At 36.9% G+C, this 26,156-nt stretch overlaps 3 protein-coding genes across 3 annotated transcripts in view; 1 reads left to right on the top strand and 2 right to left on the bottom strand.

Annotated features, from left to right (window-relative positions):
- LOC134796420 (ankyrin repeat domain-containing protein 13B) overlaps window positions 1-15,849 on the top strand; it is a 32,135-nt gene extending 16,286 nt beyond the window's left edge. The window contains exons 7-13 of the mRNA XM_063768624.1: window positions 5,798-5,983; window positions 8,168-8,285; window positions 9,655-9,808; window positions 10,945-11,056; window positions 11,743-11,775; window positions 12,893-13,110; window positions 13,658-15,849. Coding sequence (XP_063624694.1) covers window positions 5,798-5,983; window positions 8,168-8,285; window positions 9,655-9,808; window positions 10,945-11,056; window positions 11,743-11,775; window positions 12,893-13,108 — 819 coding nt within the window. The 3' untranslated portion in view covers window positions 13,109-13,110; window positions 13,658-15,849. The remainder of the gene's footprint in view (window positions 1-5,797; window positions 5,984-8,167; window positions 8,286-9,654; window positions 9,809-10,944; window positions 11,057-11,742; window positions 11,776-12,892; window positions 13,111-13,657) is intronic.
- Window positions 1-25,581, bottom strand: part of LOC134796347 (ESF1 homolog) — a 328,393-nt gene extending 302,812 nt beyond the window's left edge. Inside the window, exon 1 of the mRNA XM_063768500.1 lies at window positions 25,570-25,581. The gene's annotated coding sequence lies outside the window, so the exon portion shown is untranslated. The remainder of the gene's footprint in view (window positions 1-25,569) is intronic.
- Window positions 20,299-26,156, bottom strand: part of LOC134796342 (uncharacterized) — a 152,085-nt gene continuing 146,227 nt past the window's right edge. Inside the window, exon 2 of the mRNA XM_063768493.1 lies at window positions 20,299-25,786. Within this exon, the coding sequence (XP_063624563.1) occupies window positions 25,729-25,786 (58 nt within the window). The 3' untranslated portion in view covers window positions 20,299-25,728. The remainder of the gene's footprint in view (window positions 25,787-26,156) is intronic.

Raw genomic sequence — 26,156 nt, 5'->3', positions numbered from 1 at the left:
AAGAGTTAGTCGTAATAAGAAAATATTTAGTTAAAAAAGGGAAATCAAGGTTTGAAGGTAACATAACAAAAAATCAACTGTCAAAAGTTAATGATATTATCAATAGGTGTAATAATTTTATTGCACAGTTTTCCCAACTAAAGGACGTAAAATCAGGAGTTATTGAGGAGACCAATAAATTGTATGCTAATATTACTAGTTTGCATAACGAAATATTAGAGTTATGTTCAAACCCTGAGGTAGAAGGAAATACAAGTAGCGATAGCGAATATAGTGAATTTGACACCATGGAGTTCGATTTAAAGTCAGCGTGTAGTCTTATACCACTTATGGATGGTACTGAGGAAACAACAAAGAGATTAATAGATGCTGTTGACATGTATTCGGGTATGTTGAACGAGCCAGGTAAAAAGTCGCTAATTACATTTGTGTTAAAAGGAAGGTTGTCTGAAAGTGCGAAATTACGTATGTCAGATACATATACGACCGTAGAGCTACTTATAAGGGATTTACGTAACTCACTTTTACCGAAAAAATCTTTTACAGCAATCCATTCCCGACTTCAAAATATAAGTCAGGGCTGGCGTAGTATAGATCAGTATGGATCCGAAATAGAGAAACTTTTTTCTGAGTTGACTATAACTCAGGCAGAAGGTAATTCGTCGAGTTATGATGTGCTTAAGCCGCTGAACGAAAAAATGTGCATTAAAAAGTTCACAGATGGTTTGAAGGATCCAAGGCTCAGCACCATCATTGCGGCGCGGAACTTCAGCAGCTTGAAGGATGCTATCCAGGCTGCGCAGGACGAAGATGTATCGAGGCCGACAACGTCCAGCCAACCGGAGGTTATGGGTATGTACCGCTCACAAAACTCATTTAACAGGTACCACAGAGGCTTTGCTCACAACTCGTACAGAGGTCATCGACATCGTAATCAAAGGGGTCCGCGACAGTACTCCTATGGTCGATATCCTCAACCCCAACAAGGCAACTCGCGAGGAGGCAGCCGTGGATACAAGTCACGAGGCAGGCCGGCACGAGGGGGTTCGTATTTCGGGTCCCGTGCCCGAGGGGTCACCGCTCGTGGCAGCCTGCACGTGATACGGCACGCCGAGAATGGCTCGGCCGGTCAACACCCGAGTGCACCAAATACGGAATCGCTGAATCATTTTTTTCGAGACTGATGTTATTTACACGTGTAATGATTTAAATAGGGTAACCTTAAATATAGGAAAAACCGCTTACAATTGGCTATTGGATACGGGAGCATCTTTATGCGCGATAAAGTATGAAATCATACAAAATTGGGACATTCCGTTCCATAATAAGAGATTATGTGTCACAGGTATAGGCGGACAAGTAACATCTAACGGATATGTTATGTTAAAATTAAATTACAATGGCTGTGAGTTCGAACATTCATTTTTTGTTTTTGAGAATTTATCATGTAGCGCAGATGGTATTTTAGGTCAAGATTTCTTTGCAAAGCATAAAGCCAATATTGATTTTGAAACAAACACTTTACGATTACTATCGCAATACGGACAGTTAGCTAAAATAGGGTTTAGAAGCTCATCAGAATCGGCAAATAGTTATTTAACTATACCCGCTCGTAGTGAAATAATACATTACATGGATACTAGTATTACGGAGGATTTTGTAGTAAATAGTCAGGAATTATGCGAGGGAATATATGTTGCGAGCGCTATAGTTAAACCAATTCAGGGTAAAATACCCATTAAAATATTAAATACAAGGGATAGCGACGTAAATTTAAGCCGTTTTACAATTAATAAGAGTAGATTGAGCGATTTCTTTATTTGTGAATTCAGTAAGCCAACTATGAATGCCGAAAGGGTGAAGTCGTTGTTTTCTCCATTAGATTTGAGTAAATTAAACGAAGAGGAACAGAAATCCATTGAGAATATATGCGCAAAATATCCGGATGTCTTTTTCCTACCGGGTGATAAATTAACCACCACAATGCTTTATAACCAGACGATAGAATTAAAACCGGGTAGTTCACCAGTTTATGTAAAACCTTACAGATTACCTTACTCGCAAAAGGCTGAAATTGATAGGCAGATTAAAGGAATGTTAGATGATGGAATAATTGAAGAGGCGAGAAGCGCGTGGTCGAGTCCGTTATTGTTAGTTCCCAAAAAATTAGATTCCTCGAAACAGAAGAAATGGCGCGTGGTCATCGACTACAGAAAGTTAAATAATCAAATAAAAGACGATAAATTCCCACTTCCTAATATAACTGAGGTTTTAGACTCCTTATCAGGCTCTATATATTTTTCGCATCTAGACTTGTATCAGGGATTTTATCAAATAAATTTAGATAAATCAAGCCGCCCCCTTACAGCTTTTCAAACTAGTAAAAATCAGTATCAAATGACCAGACTTCCCCAAGGCTGTAAAACCTCCCCGAACGCTTTTTCACGGATGATGACCGTGGCCATGTCCGGCCTAAATTACGAACAGTGTCTAGTATATCAGGATGACCTAGTTGTTTTCGGAAGAAGTTTAGCTATACACAATCAAAACTTATTAGACGTTTTCAGTAGATTAAGGAAAGTAAATTTAAAACTCAACCCTGCCAAATGCCAATTTTTACAAAAAGAAATACTATATCTGGGTCATGTAGTTTCAGAAAAGGGCATTTTACCAGATCCCGAAAAAACTAAAGTTTTAAATAATTATCCTACTCCTCAGAACGCCGACGAAGTTAAACGTTTCGTGGCATTTGCTAGTTACTACCGTAAATTCATTGTCAATTTCGCAGATAAAGCATATCCGCTCAATAAGTTGTGCTGTAAAGATGTACCATTTATATGGACCCAAGAGTGTGAACAATCTTTTCAAATATTAAAGTCTGCTTTAGTTAAACCACCAGTACTTCAATATCCAAATTTTTCGGAGGAAAACCAATTTCTTTTACAATGTGATGCGTCAGGAAAAGCTTTAGGATCAGTTTTATGCAACGGTGATGGTCGACCTGTAGCTTACGCTAGTCGAAGTCTTAATAAGGCAGAATTAAATTACCCTACAGTTGAAAAAGAGTTATTAGCGCTAGTGTGGAGCATTCGCTATTTTAGACCCTATTTATACGGCAGAAAATTTAAAGTACAAACGGACCACCGACCACTAGTGTATTTGTTTACTATGAAAGACCCTACCAGTAGATTACTAAAGTTCCGATTACAATTAGAGGAGTATAATTTTACGGTCGAGTACTTGAAAGGTTCTAAGAATTCCGTGGCAGACGCTCTGTCTCGCATAAATATTACGTCAGAGGATTTGAAACAAATGAATGAGCAAGTTATAAATGTGATGACACGAGCGCAAAGACGAAAGATTGAGAGTATGCAAGGTACAGACAGTACAAGTTCTTCGGTTGTTAATATACCCACTAATTCGAGGCCTGATCACCCAAGAATTGTGGATATCATTAAAAAACCGGACAATTTTACTGAGTTATGTGTTACGTCATGTAGGGATTACAAAAAAGCTATGAGAGAGAATTTCGTGAAAGAGACGTCTAAATATTTTAGTTACGTGCCCAGCAAATCATGTGTGTATTTCAATTCAACATCTCAATCGCTACTGTCGCGAGCCGAATTAGCGAGAGATTTGGATTCAATTTGCAAGAAAATAAATGTAAAAGAGTTATGCATAATAAGAAATGAATTTAATAAAGATTTTATTGCGGGCTTAATACAAGAAATAAATAGCTATGACGTTTGGTCCGGACCGCGAATATGTGTGTTAAGTAATGTACAAAGAATAAATAATTTACATGATAGACGCGTAATAATTAATGACTTTCACCTACTTCCCACAAGTGGCCACGCGGGGATTAGGAGAATGTCTAATAACATTAAAAAGCACTATTATTGGCCTAGTATGGAAAAAGATATACGAGATTTTGTGTCAAAATGTACTCAATGCCAAAAACAAAAATATTGTGCACCGACTAAACAGCCAATGGAAATAACAACTACTGCCAATAGCGCTTTAGAAAAAGTTTATTTAGACACAGTGGGTCCTTTACCAAAAGATGAACATGGTTATTGTTACGTGCTGACCCTACAGTGCGAACTGTCAAAGTTCGTAGAAGCGTATCCTTTACGATCCAAAGATACAGTTACTGTAGCTCGATCATTCGTAGAGAACTTTGTACTAAGGTATGGAATTCCATTAGAATTAGCCACCGATCGAGGAACCGAGTTCATCAGTAGCACTATGAAAGAGGTATGTGATTTACTAAAAATTACTCATTTGCCCTCTACAGCGTATCACCATGAGTCAAACGGTGCTCTAGAGAATTCGCATAAAACTATGGGTGCTTATTTAAGGATACAATGCGAAAATAAACCGAATTCTTGGAGCGACTGGTTGCCTTACTGGTGCTTTACGTATAACAACACCGTGCACACGGAGACGAAGTATACGCCTCATGAATTAGTTTTCGGTAAGTTATGCATGCTTCCTAGTAACTTAAGAAATGGTAACGTTAATCCCTTATATAATCACGGTAGTTATCCTTTAGAATTAAAGTATAGATTAGAGCTAGCACAGGCAGATGCTCGTACTAATTTAATAAACAGCAAACTTAAAAGGAAGGAGAAATATGACTCCCATTCAAAGCCTGTTAGCTATAGCAACAATAGTTACTTATGGTTAAGAAATGTATCGGATAATAAGATGCAAAGCATTTATGTAGGACCTTATTTAGTTTTAGAGGATTTAGGATGTAATGTAAAAATACTTAAAAATGGAAAAGAAGATGTGGTGCATAAAAATCGCACCAAACCATGTATTTTGTAGGTATTTTATATTCATACTTATGTTTTTGTAGTTTTTATTTTTTCTATAACTTAGAATATTATTAGTGTAAGTAACTTGTTAACATTTTAGGTAAGTATGGTTAGTAATTATATAAAAAAAAAAAAACAATGTTTATTTTTTTTAAACATGCGATGGATGGTGTAGTGTATACTAGATATAGTTATGTACGTAGTTCATAGGATATATATAAGGACCATGTACTCATGTATTGAGGCAGTAATAAATCATCATTTAAGCTGAACACTTGTTTCTACTCGACTCCGAATCCTCACCTTACAAAAAAAATGTTTTTATATCCCACACCAAATACTAAAATGTCGGTTCGATGGCCTTAATTTGCCTGACCGATATGTCATTTTAGTACGAAATTGGAACAAAAGCAGTGATTTTGTTGTATATTTGCTAATAATTTTAGTATCTCTCGCGGGGCGTGACAATGGCGACATTACCCCCACCACTCCTAACTCAGTTAGCGAACTATTCTAGCGCACGTCGAACTATGTAGTCTCTAAGATGAGGAACAACTGTCTATAAGGCTGATATATCATTTATTTCATCATATTGTAACATAATTTATTAAACACAAATAATTTATTTATTTATTCATATTGTACACATATAATGTCAAAAACTCATAACACAAACAAATGGGCGGAGGTCTGTGGAACTCGATCCGCACGGGCAGCCTATTAAAAAAAAATATCTTACACAAAAATCAAGCCAGATTAGCTATGACGTGTTCAACGGTCAATTTTGTTATTTATAACATATGATGATATGACACGCTTAAATGGGCGTGAATTGGTCAGTATTTCATGGGATTTGAACTATTAAAAAAACTAAAAACTGGATAGGTTCAAAATGATGTTAGGAACATGTTTTTTCTGCTTGTTAACGTGTTTTTTATTTATTTTATGTTATAGTTTTTTTTTTTTTATTATAGTTCCCAGAAGAAGACATCGCAAGCAGGATGCCGAACTCGCGGTCGCAGCAGGAGCTCGCTGTCTCGTGGCAAGAGTACTTCTCCGACGAGCCGCTAGAGAGAGACATCGGCAAGCCGAAGGAGACCACCACTAAAGTGCAGAAGTTCCGAGCCACGCTATGGTTGTGTGAACATTATCCGTTAGAGGTGAGACTAGATGTCATGAAAAATGCCGACAGAAGTGAAAACTTGAACAATTACGTGTTTATTTGTTGAATCGTCAGGATACTTATATACAGAGGTGTCGGTTACGGTAACATTGTCGCGACTTCAATGGTTTTTACCATCTCAAAAATGCCCAACGCGCATAAAGAAGTTTTCACTTGAAAAAGTTTATTAGATTTAAGTAGAGACTCTTCTCTGACGCACCGCTGGAGAGAAACTACAAGGTGCAGATGTTTCTAGTCATATTATGGCTTTGTGAAGATTACCCGTTAGAAGACGACGAGGTAAAGACACTTCTCCGGCGGACCGATAAATCGATTCGTAATTCAAACCTAATAAGATTTCCACTTCATTTTAACCTCCGACTCAAAAAGCCTGTCTGTCTGTGGCATCGTAGCTCTCCAACGGATGGGTCGAGTTCTATGCGGTACTTTTACGTGAACGCGAGTTTTCTTGTGGTGGTTCTTAGGTGTTTCATAGAAATCGATCCAGCAGATTGAAGAGTATTAGCTCTTTTCCAAAATAACGTAAGGCATTTTTGGCATAAAATGGATTTTATTGGCATACTAGACGGGCCCGCAGCTCCGCTCGCGTAAATGAAATAAAGAGTTCGTCTTATGTTTAGTTAAATACCGACATTATTATGTATTCAACCCTGCCATGGTTTAAAACTGTGATAGGGATTTCTTATTTGTAGCCGTTATTTGGATAACTCAACTCGCAAATTTGTCAAAAAATGATGTGATTTGATAAAAGGCAAGATTGTATTTTTTTCATCTATTTATTTATTATTTTATTTAGAACTTGTTTCAAAATAAAATTATTATTTGTTCTTATAAGCCTAGTTGCAAAAACGTTCATTAGATTAATTTTCGCCTTAAGACGAATATGGACGACCACCGCCCTTAAATCGCCTTTTCATACAAACATAGGTAGTCTAGTCCTCTCGGTCTTGCGATAGCTCTCGCCAGTCGCCATGGCCGAGGTTGAGCAGGTCTTGAGCAACTACGTCGTTTCAGCGGTACCTAAGACGTCCACTCGGGCGTCTGCCATTTTGTTGTCCCAAGTACCTGCGCTCTCTTCACGGCACGATCCTCTCCCATTCTCTCTAAGTGTCCGAGCCACCACTGAATTTAGCCGCTTTTGTCTCTCAATATTTCGCCACTATATCGGACCACATCCTTATTTCTATGGCAACAAAATTATATTACGATATTTGGCTGACTGCTGACTGTACATTTGCTTATTTTTATCAGTTCGCTCAATAATATCTGAACATGCACTTTAATCTACCTACATAACTTACTATCAACTTTGTATTTTTGGCCCATCTCAGCATTCTTAGCCCGTTCCCCGGACGAATGGCAATGTTTGCCGAAGCCGTGAAAGTTAATCTGAATAATATAACTCAAAAATAAATTTAAAACAACAAAATACAAATTGATAATAATAATATAGTAATTACTTTGATTGATAAGAATGATAAGTCATATATGACATAAATCACTCGTATGGGCTCTATAGACTAAGGTTGAGGTTGACAGCACTTTTTATTTTACTTCGTGTAAAAAAACTCAGAAATACCTGTATACCAACATGACAAACATAATTTAGTTTAGTTTAACTTACGGATTATTTGGTCTAATCTGTAGCACCGCCAAACGAAAGCAACCGATACGAGAGGTGCCGAGAAATGGCCGATGTCGTAAAATGAAGATTGTTATGAAAATTTTTTTTCCTTATTGTAAATTAAATACGCATCGGAAGCGATAGTTTTTATGTTCTAGTTCTATTCCCATATGTAGATAATTGATTTGAACAGGTTTTTCTTATCATACGTGCGTCGTATTCGAGAAACGTGTCAATAACTTTTTTAGAAATTTGTAAGGCGCCATCTCGCTTCTTCCCTCGTTTTTTTATCCCGTTCTGGTTTTTCAATTTTATATATATGATAGCGTAAAAAATAATGTGGCTGACTCCAACGAGGGAGATTAGCTAAATACATCGAAGCAACTACTTAATTTCAAAACTCCAATCACAATCACGTTACATGAGATGTTGTTATATGCGTGTCCTCAACTCTGGTAGCGATACCTGATATTTATCAAAAACAACTAAAAGTCGCAAGCGATAAAAGAACTAACACCAAATAATGAAATATTTCAGCTCCAAGAGCAGATAATGCCGATCCTGGACCTGATGGCGTCCATGTCGTCGCCGCACTTCGCCAAGCTGAAGGACTTCATACAGATGCAGCTGCCCGCCGGCTTCCCCGTCAAAATAGGTAAGGGTGGTATTCCATCTGTCCAATATCTTTGTCCAATGTGTATTGCGTCTCATATTTTGCTTAATGAGAGAGTGAGGCGCAATGACATTGCACAAAAAAAATTGGACAGGTGGAATACCACCCCAAGCTACACTTAAAAGTAATAGTGCCAACTTTTCAAAGTATTTTCTAGAACATGATTGGAACATCATGTAATTGTGACTTTTGCAAAATGGTCAGTTTACGTAAATGATTCTTTTAGATACAAAAAGTGCACAGTTCTTCATCGTGAAAGTTTATATTAAAATAGTTCTTATAGGAATTACCTACGACATAAATGTTAGAGGTGTATAAAGCGATGTGATTTCATGGATTGTTTTCTTGTTGCGTAAGGGCTATTTTGCAAAAGAGGCATTATGCAAATCAGACGAAATTTTAGAACGAAGCAATTAGTGGATGAGCCATTTTGTATAAAGGAAGTTTTGCGTAAGATACTGTTTAATGGCTATTATGCGCCCAAACCAACGCAATATACGCAAGAGCCAAAGTGCTCACGTTTTTTCTATTTATTTTTCACGCCACTGTTCGGAAATGTGGCAATAGATGGTCTAAAACCAAGCTGGAAAGTAGGCAATAGCTGTAGCACCTGAACCACTACTACTACAATGTTTCATTGTTATCATCATCTGTCATTGGTGACGGTTCACTACAGCAATGAGTATCATTTAAGACATAAAAATCAATGAAATGTCTTGTATGGCGCACTTTTTCCTTCAAAAATAAAATTAGGTTATTTATAGGACCAATTTCTTGTTTAAAAAAAAAAGAAATGTCAAAACCATTCAGTTCATTTTTATTTAACAATTATCCATTCAGTTCACGCTTAAGGCGTTTTTTTACTTTTGTAGCTGTTTGTGTTTGTTTTAGCAAAAACGCTTCTAAGTTTAGAGTCGGTTTGAAGCAAATAAGAGAAAAACGCCTCTTAAAAGTGATAAAAAAAGTAAAAAAGGCGGGATCTGAAAATACTTACTGAATTGGATAGTGTAAATTGTGTTTGACAAAAAAAATAGAAGAAACACGTATCTGCGCTCTATAAAAATGAGTTCTTCTAGTGAAGAAAATGATATTCATACGCTGACGCCTACCGAAATTCAAGAGACAGCACAGGCAGTGGCTAGTAATTTGCTACCAGAGAAATCGCGGGCTAGTACTTATAATATGCTAATGTTTTCTTATTTCCTCGCAGTAGTCGTGAAAAGCACTATGTAATGCCTCGGCCGGAAACGCTAAAGATGGACTCGTAACGCACTCGTCCATATTTTAACGGTTTTCCGTCCTCTCCTACAATGTACTATACTTTCAATCAATTACTATTAATTATTTCCAGAAATCCCCCTTTTCCACGTGCTAAACGCCCGTATAACGTTCGGCAATATATTCAGCACGGAAACGCCGGTGCCCCACGTAGAGTGCATACAAGAGGGCGATCGGCTGTCGTGTATAGTGGACGACGCCTGTTTCAATCTGGCCAAGGGATACAGGTAATGCTTATCGGTTCTTTACAATTGGGTATTTGACTACTAGTCAGTTTCTTTTTTCGAACTGTCAAAAGGGGTCGTCCAGAAATCATGTCATCATATTTGGCCTATTTTAAATTACACTTGATATCTTCTCTGACTTCCTTCCCCCATCGTGATCATTCGTGATATTTTTCTTACCCCCACCCCCCCTCTAAACGATAACATGATTTCCGGTAGACCCCAAACGAGTTGCTAGTATGGAATTTATATGAAACACTAGCTTGTGACGTCATGATCAAATTATCTACTCTTTATACGGGTTTTAAAATAGAAATTGTTTCTAAAAATAACTGCTGTCTACGTTTCTGTATTAATCTGCTGGTGCTTTATTTCTTGCATTGTGTAAAATAAATTTAGAGATGCAACGGATAGTTGTTTGGCCGGATACCGGATACCGGGTATCCGGCCTGCCCATCGGCCGAATATCCGGTATCCGGCCGCCGAATATTCAGCCGGCGAAACTATACCTACATTTCGGTATTTCAGGTGCGCATTGTGCAGGTTTTGATATTTTTTTAAATTTTAATTTGACCTGTTTCCTAGTGACCATTCGCGCGGACTCATTTCTAGGTTCGAATCGAAATGAGTGCGCCTGCAAGTCAGTGGAATGTTTAAATTGTTTTATAAGAATAAACGAGTACGATTATGAATTTATGACCGTGACTGTTTCTTAAATCCAATTTTATTTAATCCGAAATCAAGCAGTGTTACTATCCGGTATCCGGCCGGATAGTAGGTCACTATCCGGTATCCGGCCGGATAGTAGGTCACTATCCGGTATCCGGCCGGATATTAAAATAATGGCCGGATAGGCCGGATATAGTAACCGAATATCAGGTGCATCTCTAAAAATAATTTATTTTAAATACAGTCAAATACCCTAACGTTAATATAACGTTATTACATAAAGTTCGGCAACAGTGCGAAACAGGACAAGTTTTTAAAACATAACGAAAGCATGTGTTCTGGAGTGTGTCAATCCTAGTTCTATAAAAAAAAACCTGCTAGTTTCAATCAAAAATTGAATAGCATTATTTTGAGCTACATTAATTCATAGTGATTTATTAATTTAATATAATAATTATATGTTTGTCCAGGGATGCACTAGCGAGCGACGAACGGATAGCATGTAGTATGGAGCACGATGAGAGTTTACTGCAATATGCTATTCAGCAGAGCCTCATGGATCCCGGCACCCACGAGGATCAGGTAATGTTGGTGTATGTAGACGAGAGAGATTTCGAGAGCATATGCCCGTAATTTTGTCTGCGTGGATGATGATGAATAAATCAATAAATATAAGTAAATAGAAAGTAAATGCCTCTCACGAAGCGAGTTTTTATATTTATAATATGGAAAATAAGTTCCAGGGAATTGGGAATTTCCTTCCGCCGTTTGTAATCTGAATACTTACTGAAATTTCGCGATTCTCCTTTAAATACAGGATTCCCGATTTCCAATAGATTGAAAAATGATATATGCATCAAAAGCGCCACCGATCGCTTTACGCCTCGGCCACGAAACGCACGCTCCGAGCGGGCACGCTCGACGCCAATGCGGATCGCCGCACGGCGGCCGCAAAATTGCATGGACACATAAATGAATTCAGTGGCCAAACAATTGCGGCCGGGAGGAGGTACATCGGTTAAAACAAATGTATGGCGGGCACGCTCCGAGTGAGCGTTCAGTGGGCCTCAGGTTAGGCTTAGAACGCACTGCGACTAATTTCTTGCGGTTTCAGAACCGCAAACAGTGTAATGCACGACATTCTCCATAAGCGCACGCACTTGCAAGACTGAAACCGCAAGAAATTAGACCGAGACTTCTAGAAATGAATCGCAGGGCGTATAAGCCTTCGTGCGGTCTCTAGTATACAACAACGTGCCCTCGTGCAGGTGGACGTGTGGGAGGCGCTGCGCGGCGCGCGCGCGTCGCCGGCGGGCTCGCCGCGGCCCGGCTCGCCAAGGGCGGCCCGCGCCGACGTCGACCTTCTAGCGCACGAGGAGAGACAGCTGCAAAAGTCAGTATATCATATAATACAACTAAACTCAGGCCGCGTAGCCAACATGCCCATCGCTTACGCTCCGTAGCGAACGAAACGCAACTGTCACTGTTGCACTAAGGGTCGGTTGCACCAAACTGTTCGTATCGTTAAAGAGTTCGCTAAATTTTTATGTATGGAATGTTTCATAGTAAAGTGCCGGGACGCGCCGGCTTACGTTGATCAGTCTGTCAAATGTGGTTGGCGCAACTGGCCCTAAGAGTGATAGAGAGACACAAAGTTTCGTTGTCGTAGCGCAAGCGATTGTCACCTTGGCTAGGCTCTTATCTTAAACCGTCGAGTCGAGTAGCCATTATTAAATTAATCATAACCATTATTATTAATGTGTGTTACAATTTACAGGAATTTTCCGCGTGTTAAATAGATTTTTAAATGTTTTGTTGCTTATAAGTTTATCGTGCTTTTTCATCATTTAGAAATAATTTGGCGATTCTATTGGTCATCTACTATCCATATTCCATATGCACATATAAATAGGATATAACTTTCGTAATGCCAGTTAAAGCTAAATAAAAATTAAGATAACTACTCCGAATTAGCATACGAATACGACAGAGTGTTTATGTGGCAACATAATAATTTCTACATAACATTTTTTACGTTACAAACTAACGTTTATGGTGGCCCTTTACATCTTGTCCCTACAAAATCGGTGCAGACGGACTCAAATTATGAAGCAACATTTTTGTAGTATTTTCATTATACATTACGAAAGTTATCTCTCTTATACAATAAATGAGGAGCATATTTTTATTCGATAACAATTTTTCGACGAGAATACTTAAGATTGAATTCAAATTCCGATCCCAAGTGGCAATACTGCTTGTGATCGATTTCTTGAAGATTCCCATTACGACAGTCTTTCTTTCTAATAAACACCGTAGGCTATGGACGCCCGGGCCGTAGCCTGTAGGTGCGTTTCCGATCCTAAAAAAACGACTAGGAAAATTAATAGAATTAAAAATACGTTCCTCGATCACGAGCCCACCCGTAAGCTAGTACACATCCACAGAGCTATCGAAGCGTCCCTCGCGGCCATCACGTTGTCCACACCGTCGCCCGCGTCCACACCGACCGACCCCGCGCTGCAGGAGGCCATAGAGGAGTCCGCGAGGGAACTGGCCAATAGAAGAGCGGAACTCGAGGCCGAACAGAGGGAGCTAGATGAGGCGCTGCGCAGGTCGCTGCTGGACCACTGAGGGTGAGTCTCTCTTACACATCGTGTTGTCTCTCTCTAGGAGAACCAAGCTCGACACCGCCCGACCCCGCGCTGCAGGAGGCCATAGAGGAGTCCGCGAGGGAACTGGCCAATAGGAGAGCGGAACTCGAGGCCGAACAGAGGGAGCTAGATGAGGCGCTGCGCAGGTCGCTGCTGGACCACTGAGGATGAGTCTCTCTTACACATCGTATCGTCTTCCTCGATTCGAGGCCACAACGACCGACGCCGCGCTGTAGGAGGCCATACAGGAGGCCAATAGTTTAAACTGTAATGTTTTACGTGCAGTTTTTGATACTCGTATTAAAAAATGTAATTTATTTATGACCCCTGATTTGTTTAGATAATCGAGTGGTTAGAACTAAACTATGATCTAGTAAACTATTAAGTGCTCGGTTAGATTCAGGTCACATCAGTCAGTGACCCTCTCAAATACATATATAGTCTTGCTCGTAAATTTAAATAATAACTTCAACATTCTTGGAATGGTTATGAAAATGATTATTTTAATTTTATATATTATTTTTTTCAGATCTCAAATATACGGCACACTAAAGCGTCCACCAAAAGAAGACTTAGCCTATACATACATTGTTAATATTATAGCTAAATTGTATATTTATTTATGACAAACGGTGATCATGATCATACAACTATTAGTGGCAGTACATACATTTATACAAGCATCTTTATGCATCTTAAAATAATGTAAACAAAAAATTCAACAAAATGTGGTACAGACACCATAAAAGAGATATAGTGCTGACGATCAAAGTGACCAAATATACCGAAACGCAGCCTTATTTCTATGGTAACAAAGGTGTGTTACGATATATTAGGCCACTTTGGCCATTACTTACTATCTTTTAATGCTGACTGTAAGTACCTCATTGACCCAAGTCACGTGGTTTTTCTGTGTAGATTTTAAAATCCATATAGAAGACATTAGAGGTGATTTTAAAATTTAATTCACTAACAATTTCTACCGAAAATGAATGCTTGTATGAAGACGAATTGCCACCAATAATACGTATATTGTGCCTCTTTCCACGCTCGATAATATTGGTGAATATTTATATTTTATTAAGTATGTAAAATTCGAGAGAATTTACTAACAGATACCTACAACTCATACATATTTTACCATATTTAGCTGATTATATTACAGTTATTTTAAACGAGTTACTCACGTATTATGTCGAACATCAACATACATTCGACATGACATGTTATGCTCGACATGTTTCGATCCTTTTTGAGGATCTTCAACTGGAGCCGGTGCTCCACCGGTCTCTACTGATCGAGTGCGCCAATCGAACCATGTGGAGTGTTTATTCGACTTAATAATACGTGAGTAACCCGTTTAAAACAATTTTAACATGGTCGAGTGTCACGGGAGTTTTGTAGTTAAAATGTTGATTATTTTTCGAATTCTACAAACTCGATATCAAAGTGCTGTAAATTAAACATACTATGTATACAGAAACGTAAAACGTAATACAGCTAGCTGTAGACATATTTATATTTGTAATATTTAGCCAAAAGAATTGAGCATGAATTTATTGGAAATGGTATAATGGTATTCCACTAAAGTAATAAAATTAGAAACCGCCTTTAAAGTTTTTACTTTCAATCAAATATCAATTAAAAATATATAGATGTCTTACATACAATTTCACTTGTATGGAAAATGCGTGCTCAATACTTTTGGTCTATACATATTAGCAATATTAGAATGTCACTCTTTATTTAATAATGGGAGCAATAACTTATAGCGTTATTTTAACTTCTTGACTTTAACATGAACTATCGGCGTACCTACTAGACTTAAATGTAGATATAATTTTAATTTTTATAATGTCCCTCCCCAAGTCCCCACCAACTTGGCAAGCGACAGAGTGTGGTTTGCCACCAAAAAACGTAAAATTCCTATGAAAATATGACGCTTATAGTGGCACTCCAAACTTAGTCATTTCGAAGTCTATGCGGAGTTAGTTTAGACTACAGATGTGCATTGTACAAGTGGCGGAAAGTTACCAAATGGTTGGAAATTTTCTCGGAAATTTCAGGAAAAAATCACAGGAAACAAACTTTCATTTTAGAAATGGAAAGTTTTGATTTCTATGCGAAAGTATGAGAAGTTTCTAAAATTTTTCCTAGTGGAAATTTAGCAGTTTTAGAAACTTACCGACGTCACATCAGTAGTTTAGACGGACTCCAGCGATACAGAGAGGTAGGCTCTTATTTTCTTTTTTAATATACAAGTAGTAGTATTTATTAGTAACTTTATATAAACAAGATACCATATAATACTATATATACTATACTATAGATACAATTTTAGTAGTAATACCAGGCGTGGCTCACTCCGCGATTTCGTCGCGTCGCTACAAGTACATGCGGCCACACCAATTTTGGTGTCTAGCCATAGTAGTTGCCGCGTACCGCTACGGAACGGACGCCTGCTGCGCTTGCGATTGTATCTGTGGTAATAAATGCGTTTTGTTAGAGAGTGAACCTTCTGTACCTAGTACTATTATTTATTCTGTGGTAATACTTACATCCACTGTTAACGCTGATCGTGAAAAATCCGTGCTGATATGTATATGCGTTTTTTTTCATGTATGTAATGTTAGGGCGATATCTGTGAAAATCTTTATATATCTGAAACTGCCTTCTTGTGTCAAACTTCACCTAGTGTATCCTCTTGCGACCCATCATACAAGATTTTACATTTCGTTTAAAAACAAAACAAAAGCAACTCTGTTCCACTTAATAATGGTTCAAATTTCATTCTAGGGAATTTGTACAGTCAAGTGTAAAAATATGGGTGTAGACAACTTACTCAAAAATATGTCCCATAGTTCTTAATTCGCTGACATAAGAGCTATGGGACATGTTTTTGAGTATGATTTGTGCACTCATATTTTTACACTTGACTGTACTTTGTAGTATTAAGCTGGAGGTTCGCGCCGCGACAGAGACAAGCGACCGAGACAGAAGACCGCGACCGGAGACCGCGACCATCACTTGACCATAGGCAATACATAAGCGACAGTTCGTGAGGAGACAGAGACCTCTCGCGTCTCTGTCGCCTGTCTCTGTCTCGCCGCGAACTGTCGCTTATATTATGTTGCCTATGGTCAAGTGATGGTCGCGGTCTCCGGTCGCGGTCTTCTGTCTCGGTCGCTTGTCTCTGTCGCGGCGCGAACCTCCACCTTTAGGACTATGAACCCCAAGAGGCTATAGCCACAGATCAATTTACATATCTAATAGACCAGTAAGACGCATTATGGACACCATACATTGACGGTCAAGAACTAATTTAGTATGGAGCGGTTGTCTCCATTTAGTTTACGACCTGTACTAACAACACGCTTGTACAGATGTAGAGCATAATTGTTTTCCATCGTATTTTCTCGGAAACGTTCGTATTTTTCACGCTACTTCAGTCAACCTCAGTACTTTTTGTACCGAGACTGACTGAAATAGCAAGACACGTTCGTACGTTTCCGTGAAAATACGATGGAAAATAATAATGCATTACATCTGTAGTCTTGCAAGCCATCTTTGTAAGTAGAAAAAGGCGTGAAACTGGTTCTTACTGGGATAAGTCCGGTCTCCTCACGTTGTTTATTTCTTCGAAAAGCGACTAATTAATATCAAATAAAATGATACAGTGTGAGTTCATCTGTGTCTATTGCAACATACAAAAAATGGCCAGAATTGTAATGTTGAACTTGTAAAAAAATTTTTTCTACGTAAATATTATAAAAAATATGTTATAAATAAAAAAATATACATTACCTTCTTCCTACGATTTAAGGTAAACACACATTCATACTTCCTATATGTTAGCGTTATTTAAGTATTCATAGGACGCAATAATTTGTTTAAGGTCTGTTCGGCTTTTTGTAAGAATTCACTTTAATTTACTATAAAAATATACATACGGAAGAAAAATGTATACTATTCGTATAATAAATACTATATATTAAAGTGATTTCCTTAAGTAAGCCAACATTTTTGTGCAATAAGTATTTTATTGAAATAATGTAATATTAAGTTATTATCATTAATTTGTCCAAAACTATGCAATAAATATTCTTATATCTTTCCAAATTGAAATTAAATGTGGTATCTACAAAAACAATATTCATCCTTTGCTTTACATTTTGACATTATACGAGTATGCTGGTTTATGTATTATCTCTATTTTTTTTTAAGATAAATATGAAACTCCCTTGGCGTAACCTTACGTAATTTGTACAGTCACCTGCAATAATATGTTACTCTTCGAAGGCCGCAAAAATATGTGACACGCTCTTATGGCTCTACAAATAACATCGTGTCAGATATTTTTGCGGCCTTCGTTGTGTAATATATTATTGCAGGTGACTGTACCTATACTTAATGAAGGTATAAAAACATTTGTTATGTGAGAGTAAGCATAATCGATTTTCGTAAGTATTTCGAGGTATACTTTGCGTGTCCTAATGAATGTCCTCACAATGTCCAAATAAACTTTATTTCGTTGTGAAACTTGTCCTAAATGTGTCTTCTAACTTTAACTTTGACTCTACGGCCCAAATGATAAGTCATCTCTTTAGTTAGTTTAGTTAGTCTCTTAGTTAGTTAGTTTCTAGTTAGGTCTTCTCTTTTTACTTAAAAAGGCAATAAAAGGATTCTGTCAATTGTAGACTTAAAAGAAATGTGCTCGGTATTTGACATGTTTAACACACTCACTACCAGCGCGAGCTACGCGCTACGAGCGTAGCTGATACGGGAAAAACCGTATGTAGCGAAAAGCGCCTACGACCAATAAACGGGTACGGGTCTCAGTGAATGTGCTAAAATGCCGGAGATATGGCAAACCGCGGCCGTAATCTGAAGGCCTACCGCGAATCACGTTCGACGTGTTGCCTTTCTGTCGCACTTGTTAATTAGTACATAAATGTGACAGGGAGGCAACACGTGGAACGTGTTTCGCGGTAGGCCCTCTGTAAGGGGATGCTTCTTCGTTGCCTCACCCACAGGAAATTATTAAATCAAATTAGCCTTCCTTTATAAAAGTATGCGCAAGTGAAGTAAACAAAGAAGTATCCACTTTAATTTTATTTATGTTTCCCTTTGTATTTATAATTGTGACGTTCCACGGGAAAAGGTACCTTATGAGGGTTTCTAGTTTCGGAGATATTAAATGTTTTGTAAAGAGGTGAAAAAATGCTCAATTTTTTTTTATTGTGTGATCTGAAACCTTAATGCGTAACGTTTGTTTACCTGTTTTTATTTTTGTTATAAGTTAGTTATAAGCCTAGTAATGTCGTCTCAGAGTTTAGTAGAAAAGGTACCTTATGGAAAAAAGATTGAAAATTCCCAAAAAAAACTAGTCAATACGGGAAAAGAAGTTTGGTAGAGAACTGTATTAGCATTCTGCAAAACTAATTTGATAATTTCAGTTCTGGTTGGGGCGCCTCGCAAATATTATAACCGTACATAGACCGACATCACAAATCCAAGTAGACTGCTATTATACCAAAGTTACTCTCGTCAAGTCTTTCTTAACTAGAATAATCTTCATTTGGTTTGGTCGCATGCAGTAAATCAGCCATTAGTTTGCTGAAAAATGCCAATACCCGACGCATTACCTTATGGAATATCTGAGGTCATTGAACCTCAATGCCGCTTATCTTCAATAGCAACCGAAATATATTATTGATAAGAAATAGACGATTTATACCATCTTAACCCCAAAATATTATTAGTTTATCCTAACTGTTCCATCATCATCATGCCTCATCATGTAACTTGACCACAAGGTACCTTTTCATTACATACAAATTATTGGTCTTTTTTAAGATTATTATGACGAAGAACTAATTAAATTGGGGGCAGTTTAATGTAAATTAATATTTTCTATTCATAAAAGATAAACTATAATATGATTGATATTTTGTAGTGATGTATTATTAGATTTATTTCCATAAGGTACCTTTTCGTAAATGTATGGAGCAAATACTGTTATTGATATGTAAGTTTAAAGTGGCATAAGGGGTTAAATATAGTATTTAGTTGGGGTTTTAGGATTTATTTCATTTGAATGACAGAATTTCTTTCATATGTGCTCAGAAAAATTAATTGTGTGTCACATTAAAAGTAAAAATATTCAATTTTGTGATTTTATATGAAAAAGTCAGAAAATACATTTTCACCTCTAAATCGGTATTGTTTTTTGCTTAAACTGTCTGTCAGTGTCGTTTTCTAATAGATAAAATTTAAATCTTGAGAGCTCATTGCAATCAATCGTGAAAATGAAATAAAACTTTATTTTCAAGAGATTGGTTAGTATACACATAAATCAGTCGATATCAAAAGTTTCTATTTGCATTACAGAACAAGTCGCAATATTTTTTTAATCTCAGATATATAAGGCATTATTATTTGTAGTCAACTATGTAACTTACTTCAGGAACATAGTTTTTTAGGCGGCTAAACTTAAAACTTCTCTATCGTAAAGTTGCTCATTTCACAACATTATTTTCAAAAAATCATATCTCTGTAACTACGCAACCTAGAAGGTTGATCTTTTGTGTTATCGATAGGTTATTTATTGTAGATTACTGGGGTATGCATAACTCCATACCCGCCATAAGGTACCTTTGACCGTGGGACGTCACATATGATGATTGTGAATTTAAGGCCCCCGAGTATTAGAAACGGATGTTTCGTTATGTGAATATAATTTATTGGAGTATTTTTTTCTTTTTATTTCACCTTTATGTTAAAGTACCTACTAAATATTATACAAGGCCCTAAAATGGTAGGTATTAAATATCTTTATGTTGTTACCTACTTTTTATTACGAGTATGATTTCATATAAAGGTCCAACATTGTATGGAAAAGTATCCGTTTCTTAGGAGTCATAAAATTTCTAGACGTTTGATTGATGTTTAGGTCCACACGGTTTACACGGGTTTTGGTTGTGGTCATTTCTGTTAAGAGGTAAAAATTACGTCACGAAGAAAAGGTCTCTGGTATAATATTTTTCACATAGGTGAGGTGATAGCTGTGATCTCCATACAAAATTATTTTTTTTATTGAGATGATAACTGTTATCGAACCTAAGCTATGTGAAAAATATATAGGCTAAGTCTGAAACAAAAGTAAATAAATACGCACAATGTTATCTATGTATTTAAAATTTAATTTTCGTTACTTATATACAAATTACAACATTCACTATTATAATATTAGTTTGTCCTATATTTACATATGTCATAGTACACTTTAGAAGCGTATTTTTTTAATCCGACTCAATAAATTACATCAGGAAACTTTTGGATTAGTGATTACCACGATTATATTAACGATGAGGGCCCGGTCGCTACACGAGATATCTAAGAGGTTGTGGATGGTACCCATACATTTTAGGAACCACAAATTGCAGAATTATCAAAATATGTGGGATTATAATAGATAGTGGAAAACTGACATTTACTGTTGCAGTGCTATTAATGCCGAAAAAGGACTCAATTGATATTTAACGTAGTAGTTTAGGCTTTGAAATTTGAAGGTACCACTACCACCTTAGATTATCATCAAGCGCACATTTAGCTGTTTAGAAAAAATGGAATTGTACACTAGAAAAGTATCCGGTGACCACCGGCGCCCCGGGCCCTGTACTGCTCAAAATTGTACTTACTAATACTACTCGATAAAGATTCCCAAGGAAAGTAACGAGAACAATTAAAATCATCGAAAACTTAAAAAATAACGAAATAAATAGCTTTTTTGCACAAAAGTGTATGAAACGATTGTGTCCTTGATTCTAGTGGGGTGAAGGGTTGACCTGATACCATTTTATTTGTCTTGTTTAATTGAAGTGTAAATATCCTTGTAAAGTGACTCAAGTGTATGGTAGTCTTAAGTATCTTAACAGTTGTGACAACAACCACTTATCCTGAAAATTGTCCCAGATATTTTTTGTACATAATTTCTGTGACACAGAGAATTTAACCACTAGAATTTGTGAAACGCATCGTTTCATCTACAGTAAAAGGATTTGAGATCAAATAATATCCAAAGATTCCTTTTTCAAATTGACATTCGAATAAAATGGATATGCATTATCAATTGTCTATTGCAGTTTTTGTTAGCAATCGGTTTATGACATTCGTTGTGGGTTGGGTATTGGGTATTTTTTGATCTCAGTAAGCCGGTCCGAACTGAGCACTAATAACGGTCGCTACAAGTAACACTTAGAGAGTGAAAGAGATCTGATCAACGCTGCGTTCGGACCGGCTGCAACTTGTGACGTACCCTCAAATTCGTCCACGTATAATGCGAAAAGTGCCAATTATGATTATATTCAATTTGAATCGCTATGTGTAAAGTGCTTGATTGGGGATATGAAATCGATCAAAACGTACACTATCTTTTGAGCGGCGTTACATTAGTGCGCCCGAAAATCCCAAAGTAATAGATACACATTTAAATGTAATAAAACAATAACAAATGAATATAGAGAAAGTAATATTTCTTGATAAGTATCTACTTAAGTAACTTTGAAACTTGGCGAGAAGTTTTCTTATCAGAGAGCTTGTCCACTTCAATACAACTTATCAACTCTCTGCACGCAATATTGGAGAAAACTTGCGATAAACTTCTACAAGCATAAGTCCGATTCAACGAACTTTTAAGTACGCCACAAGTTGTCTCAAGTTAACTGAAGTTACTTAAATTAAGAGAAACGCGGGTTGCATTTGAAAACGCGGCTTATTCACAAGCTTATAAAGGTACTTAATCTTAGCTCGCTAATCAACATTAACTATTTTACAAAAAGTGCCAAAAATGTAAGCGTAATCCTTAGTCTGAATTTAATTAATAAATACTTAATTTAACTAAAACATACGACAGCATGCTGGACACAATACATGTCTAGATTTTTATCAATTCTCTAGCAACAAACGTCACTATTTTCGAGTAAGTATTTATATTTCCAAATGCAACCAGCCAGTCTCGCGTATAAATAAATGCATTATAACCTCTTCTCTAACTACAGTAATACATACAGTCCGTACCAGATTGCACTCATTTGGAACTATCGCAGTCTCCACCGCGTTACTTGTCATAAATATCACAACTAATAATAAATTATGTTCTAAATTTAAGTATAAGTACTAGAAACTCTAAATTAGAGTAATAATTTGATTTAGAGTTTCTAGATTACACTTGACGCCTTTACTCCCGGTATGCACCTTACATTTAGGGATATGGTATTTTTGAGCATCTACATTTTTATTTGCCAAGTTACTCTATGAAAGGAGATAAACGCACGGTGCGGTATTGTTGTCAGAAAAAAATGTAGATAGAGGAAAGCTGTCTAAACGAGTCGAGATTTGCGAGTTTCAATAAATATAAAAATATCTATATCATTTATTATATTTATACAAGTATACCGCACCATATTATTAACTCCTACTATTATACATTTAAATTATAGCACAGTACAAGGCGGGCCTCCACATTAACGGAAAATAAGTATCTACCTACTCGTTCAAGAAAAGCTCCTGACAGAACCTGTTGCTATTTATTAGTTTAGATAAAATGAATTGATTCATTTTGTGCATCATAGCCATAAACAAGTTAGTACACACCCTTTACTTTTATATAATAGGAATAATTTGAAAGTGCGTACGAGTTTATAACCGTGATTGTTATAAATAAATAATATAGTGACGGACAGCATAATAGAACTGAGACTATAATTTCAACCATTAGGTACCTACTAAGTATAATCTTGAGCTGAGACTGTTACTAAAGCCTCGTAAAACACTGGCTAATTTGCTCAATTTACGAATATATTGAGCGTTATAAATGTCAACGTGAAGGCCGCATAGACGTAAAATACGAATGTAGATACTCATGAAGGTGGGTTTCCTATAACAGGTAATTAATACAATTCCTTTCCAGTAAAGCGCGCGCCGTGTGAACTCAACTGCGTTTTCTTATTTGTACCTAATTATTCTAATTGCACAGTTCACGGACAGTGTTCTAACTTTAAATATTATGTAAAAGACGTTGAACATGTACTAACTTTGCTAGGTTGTGAAATGATAGACTGTATCTATACTTCTTTTGAGCTAAATGTATAGTTAGTTCATTTTCCGAAGGAGCCGATTCTAACTCTACTATCATTAACGTCATTAAATACATTTTTGCCTTTGTCAGGTAACAAACATATCTATAACTTTCGTCAAGCATATTTAAGAGATCAAATGTCGACCTTATTTCAAAGCAATAAACGATCTCTGAATTGTGTCTTCGTCGTGTTCGAACTAGAGTCTGTGCGGAAAGAGAAGAGTCCTAGAATGTATGGGTTCCCTGTTCCCTTACATTCTACGACTCTTCTCATTCCGCACAGACTATATTTATAAGTTAGTACAACATTTCAATGTCGTAAACTGTAAGCTTATTAAATATTCATGTTTAACATAAAAAGCGTTTTATACATATTTTAACATTGTGGTGATTTTGAAACATTTACATGGTGAGAAAGGCAATCAAGATCGCAAACAGATGGCGTTGTTATCAACAATCAATTATTAAACGTTTATTTTGAGTTGATAATTTTTTTTCTCTCTTATCTTGTCTCAAGTCTTGATATAGTACAGGCACAATGTTTTAAGAAACCAGCTTACATCCCTTCCAACCCAGAGAGGAAACTAGGCGTTGCCAACTGGAATGATAGAAATTGATTAATACCTTTAGGTATAATATATGATTGCCTTTCCCATATATCCGGACACGTAACCTTATATGTACGGAGCGCAGGTAAGTTCACGATACGGCGGAACAGAGATACTGCCGCAGCGCTGGGGGTCTAACAACATCGGACGGATCATTTCGCACAATTTGGAGCTGGTCCAGGGTTTTTAAATGACAGAAAAAATGCAATTTGAGCAATCGTAAAGCTTAAAATGCGAATTTGTATGCAGACAAGCAAATACAAATATTCAAAACTAATTAATTAAAATATACACCCGGCAATCTTGAGTTGAAAATGTATACATGTGTTGCCGCGTATAATTTTATTTCATTATATTATCCAATAACCCATTTTCGAATGGTTTCGCACTCTATTAAATTACAACTCATATTCGATTATTGGAAAATATTATCGATAATAGAGATGTCTTTTGTAGTCGCATTTTAAGTCTTTTGACTGCTCTAACTAAACAATAAGTTGAAAATAAGAAACTCAGCGTCCAGCTTTCGACCACACTGCAACAATTATCTTTACAATCACAACCAGCATTCGTTTTAAATTCGTCGAACAACAAGACTGGTCGAAAGCGGATGCGAAATTGTTCAGAAATACAATATGTATGCATAAATCGAGTAGAAAAAACTTAATGACGTTTAATTTCAAAAATCGGTAAAAACAACAAGTAAAAAGTCAACACTCAATTTCATAAGTTTCAGACACACACAAAGCCAGTCGAGACAGACGCAGCAGTCATCTGTTAGAATAAGATATATATGTGTAAATGGTATTGGTAGGTATTCCATTACAGTCCAGTCTGTCAGGTCACTATCTCAGCCAGTATTCCAAGTGTGTGAAGTCTCTTATGAAGTTTTAGCCATTTCACCAAAATTATGTATGGCAGCATCAAGTAACCTCACTAACTCAAAACATAACCTCAATCTTAAGTTGTTCAACATAACCTTATTCACAAAGTATCAGATTAGTCATAGTCTAATAGAACATGGTCTTCTCTTCCCAGAGTGACACAAGCCTACGTCACAATAACATTGCAACTTTATATAGCGCTATCGCATATTATCATATAGCGCAGTCACGTGGTCGGAAGAGAGTACCAGGCGGAGTATATTATTATACCATGAGATTAGTCTAACGTCCATTCGTTATTGCTTAAAATGTGTGTGCACAAGTTGGCATGATTCGCATCTCACGACGCGATCCCTGATTCTAGAGGTTTTCTAAATCCGATACTTGTGAAAACATACGTTTCAACAGTTAGCTTAGTAAAATAAAAAAAAGACAGACCCTTCAATTGATTGGAGAACTTTTATAATGCCTCTATAATAGTATTAAAGTCAAATTAAAAAACTGCAATGATGCGTTCTAAAAATGAATAGGTAAGTATTTTAGGAGCTTGATTTTTTATTTGACTTTAGCACTATCTAATTCATACTAGTCTCTGGTCTAGTCTCACGTTGAGTAAGCCTCTCTTAAAGTAAAGGCCCCTCTGCAAAGTTTTTATGCTCACATAGTTTATATCTAAATATGTTGATTGGCGGAGGAGCCTTGATTTTAAGATAGTTTTACTCTGGGTACAGATACCAATCATAGATAACCCATATAATTATCAAACATGCCTCAATAACACAACATAACCTCAAACTCCAATAAAAATAACCTCAAATCTTCATTATAACCTCAAAATTGTCAAGTTGACCTCAAAACATAACCTCAAAATCCAAGATAACCTCAAAGTGTAAACCCAACGTAACCGTCCATCCCCGTCCCCCTCCCCAGCTCACTGCGGCGGCGCGGGCGGCCCGCGCGGGGCGCGCGGTCAGTCGCCCGTCGCGGTCACCGTTGTCCAACTCCACGGGCTGTTGTAGCCCTTTTGACTGAAAAGAGAGAAAATGTATGGTTAGCAAAGGAGGTTTATTATGACGACTGCTTTTAAAAATATGCAGTTCAATTATGGGGCAGTAAGTCAATAATGATCACACACGACGGTAATGAAGGCTTGACCATGAGTCTCTATCAAGTGACAAACGGCATCATGTACTAACATGATAACTATATCTGATATCTGATTTGGTATAATTAAAAAAAAACATCATGAAAAAAGGCAAACTAGTTTCAATCGCGCCAATGATGTAAATAATCATGATGGATCGCAATAACGTTATTCTAGTACCTACTAGTCCAAAGGTAAGGTAAATTACCTAAGTCTATTGACGCGGGCATGCCACTCTCTGCGACAAAGATTTT

The sequence above is a fragment of the Cydia splendana genome, chromosome 13, assembly GCF_910591565.1.
Source record: "Cydia splendana chromosome 13, ilCydSple1.2, whole genome shotgun sequence".
NCBI classification, from domain to species: Eukaryota; Metazoa; Arthropoda; class Insecta; order Lepidoptera; family Tortricidae; genus Cydia; species Cydia splendana.
Note: the sequence above shows the minus strand (reverse complement) of the source record. Positions and strands in the feature narration are given on the sequence as shown.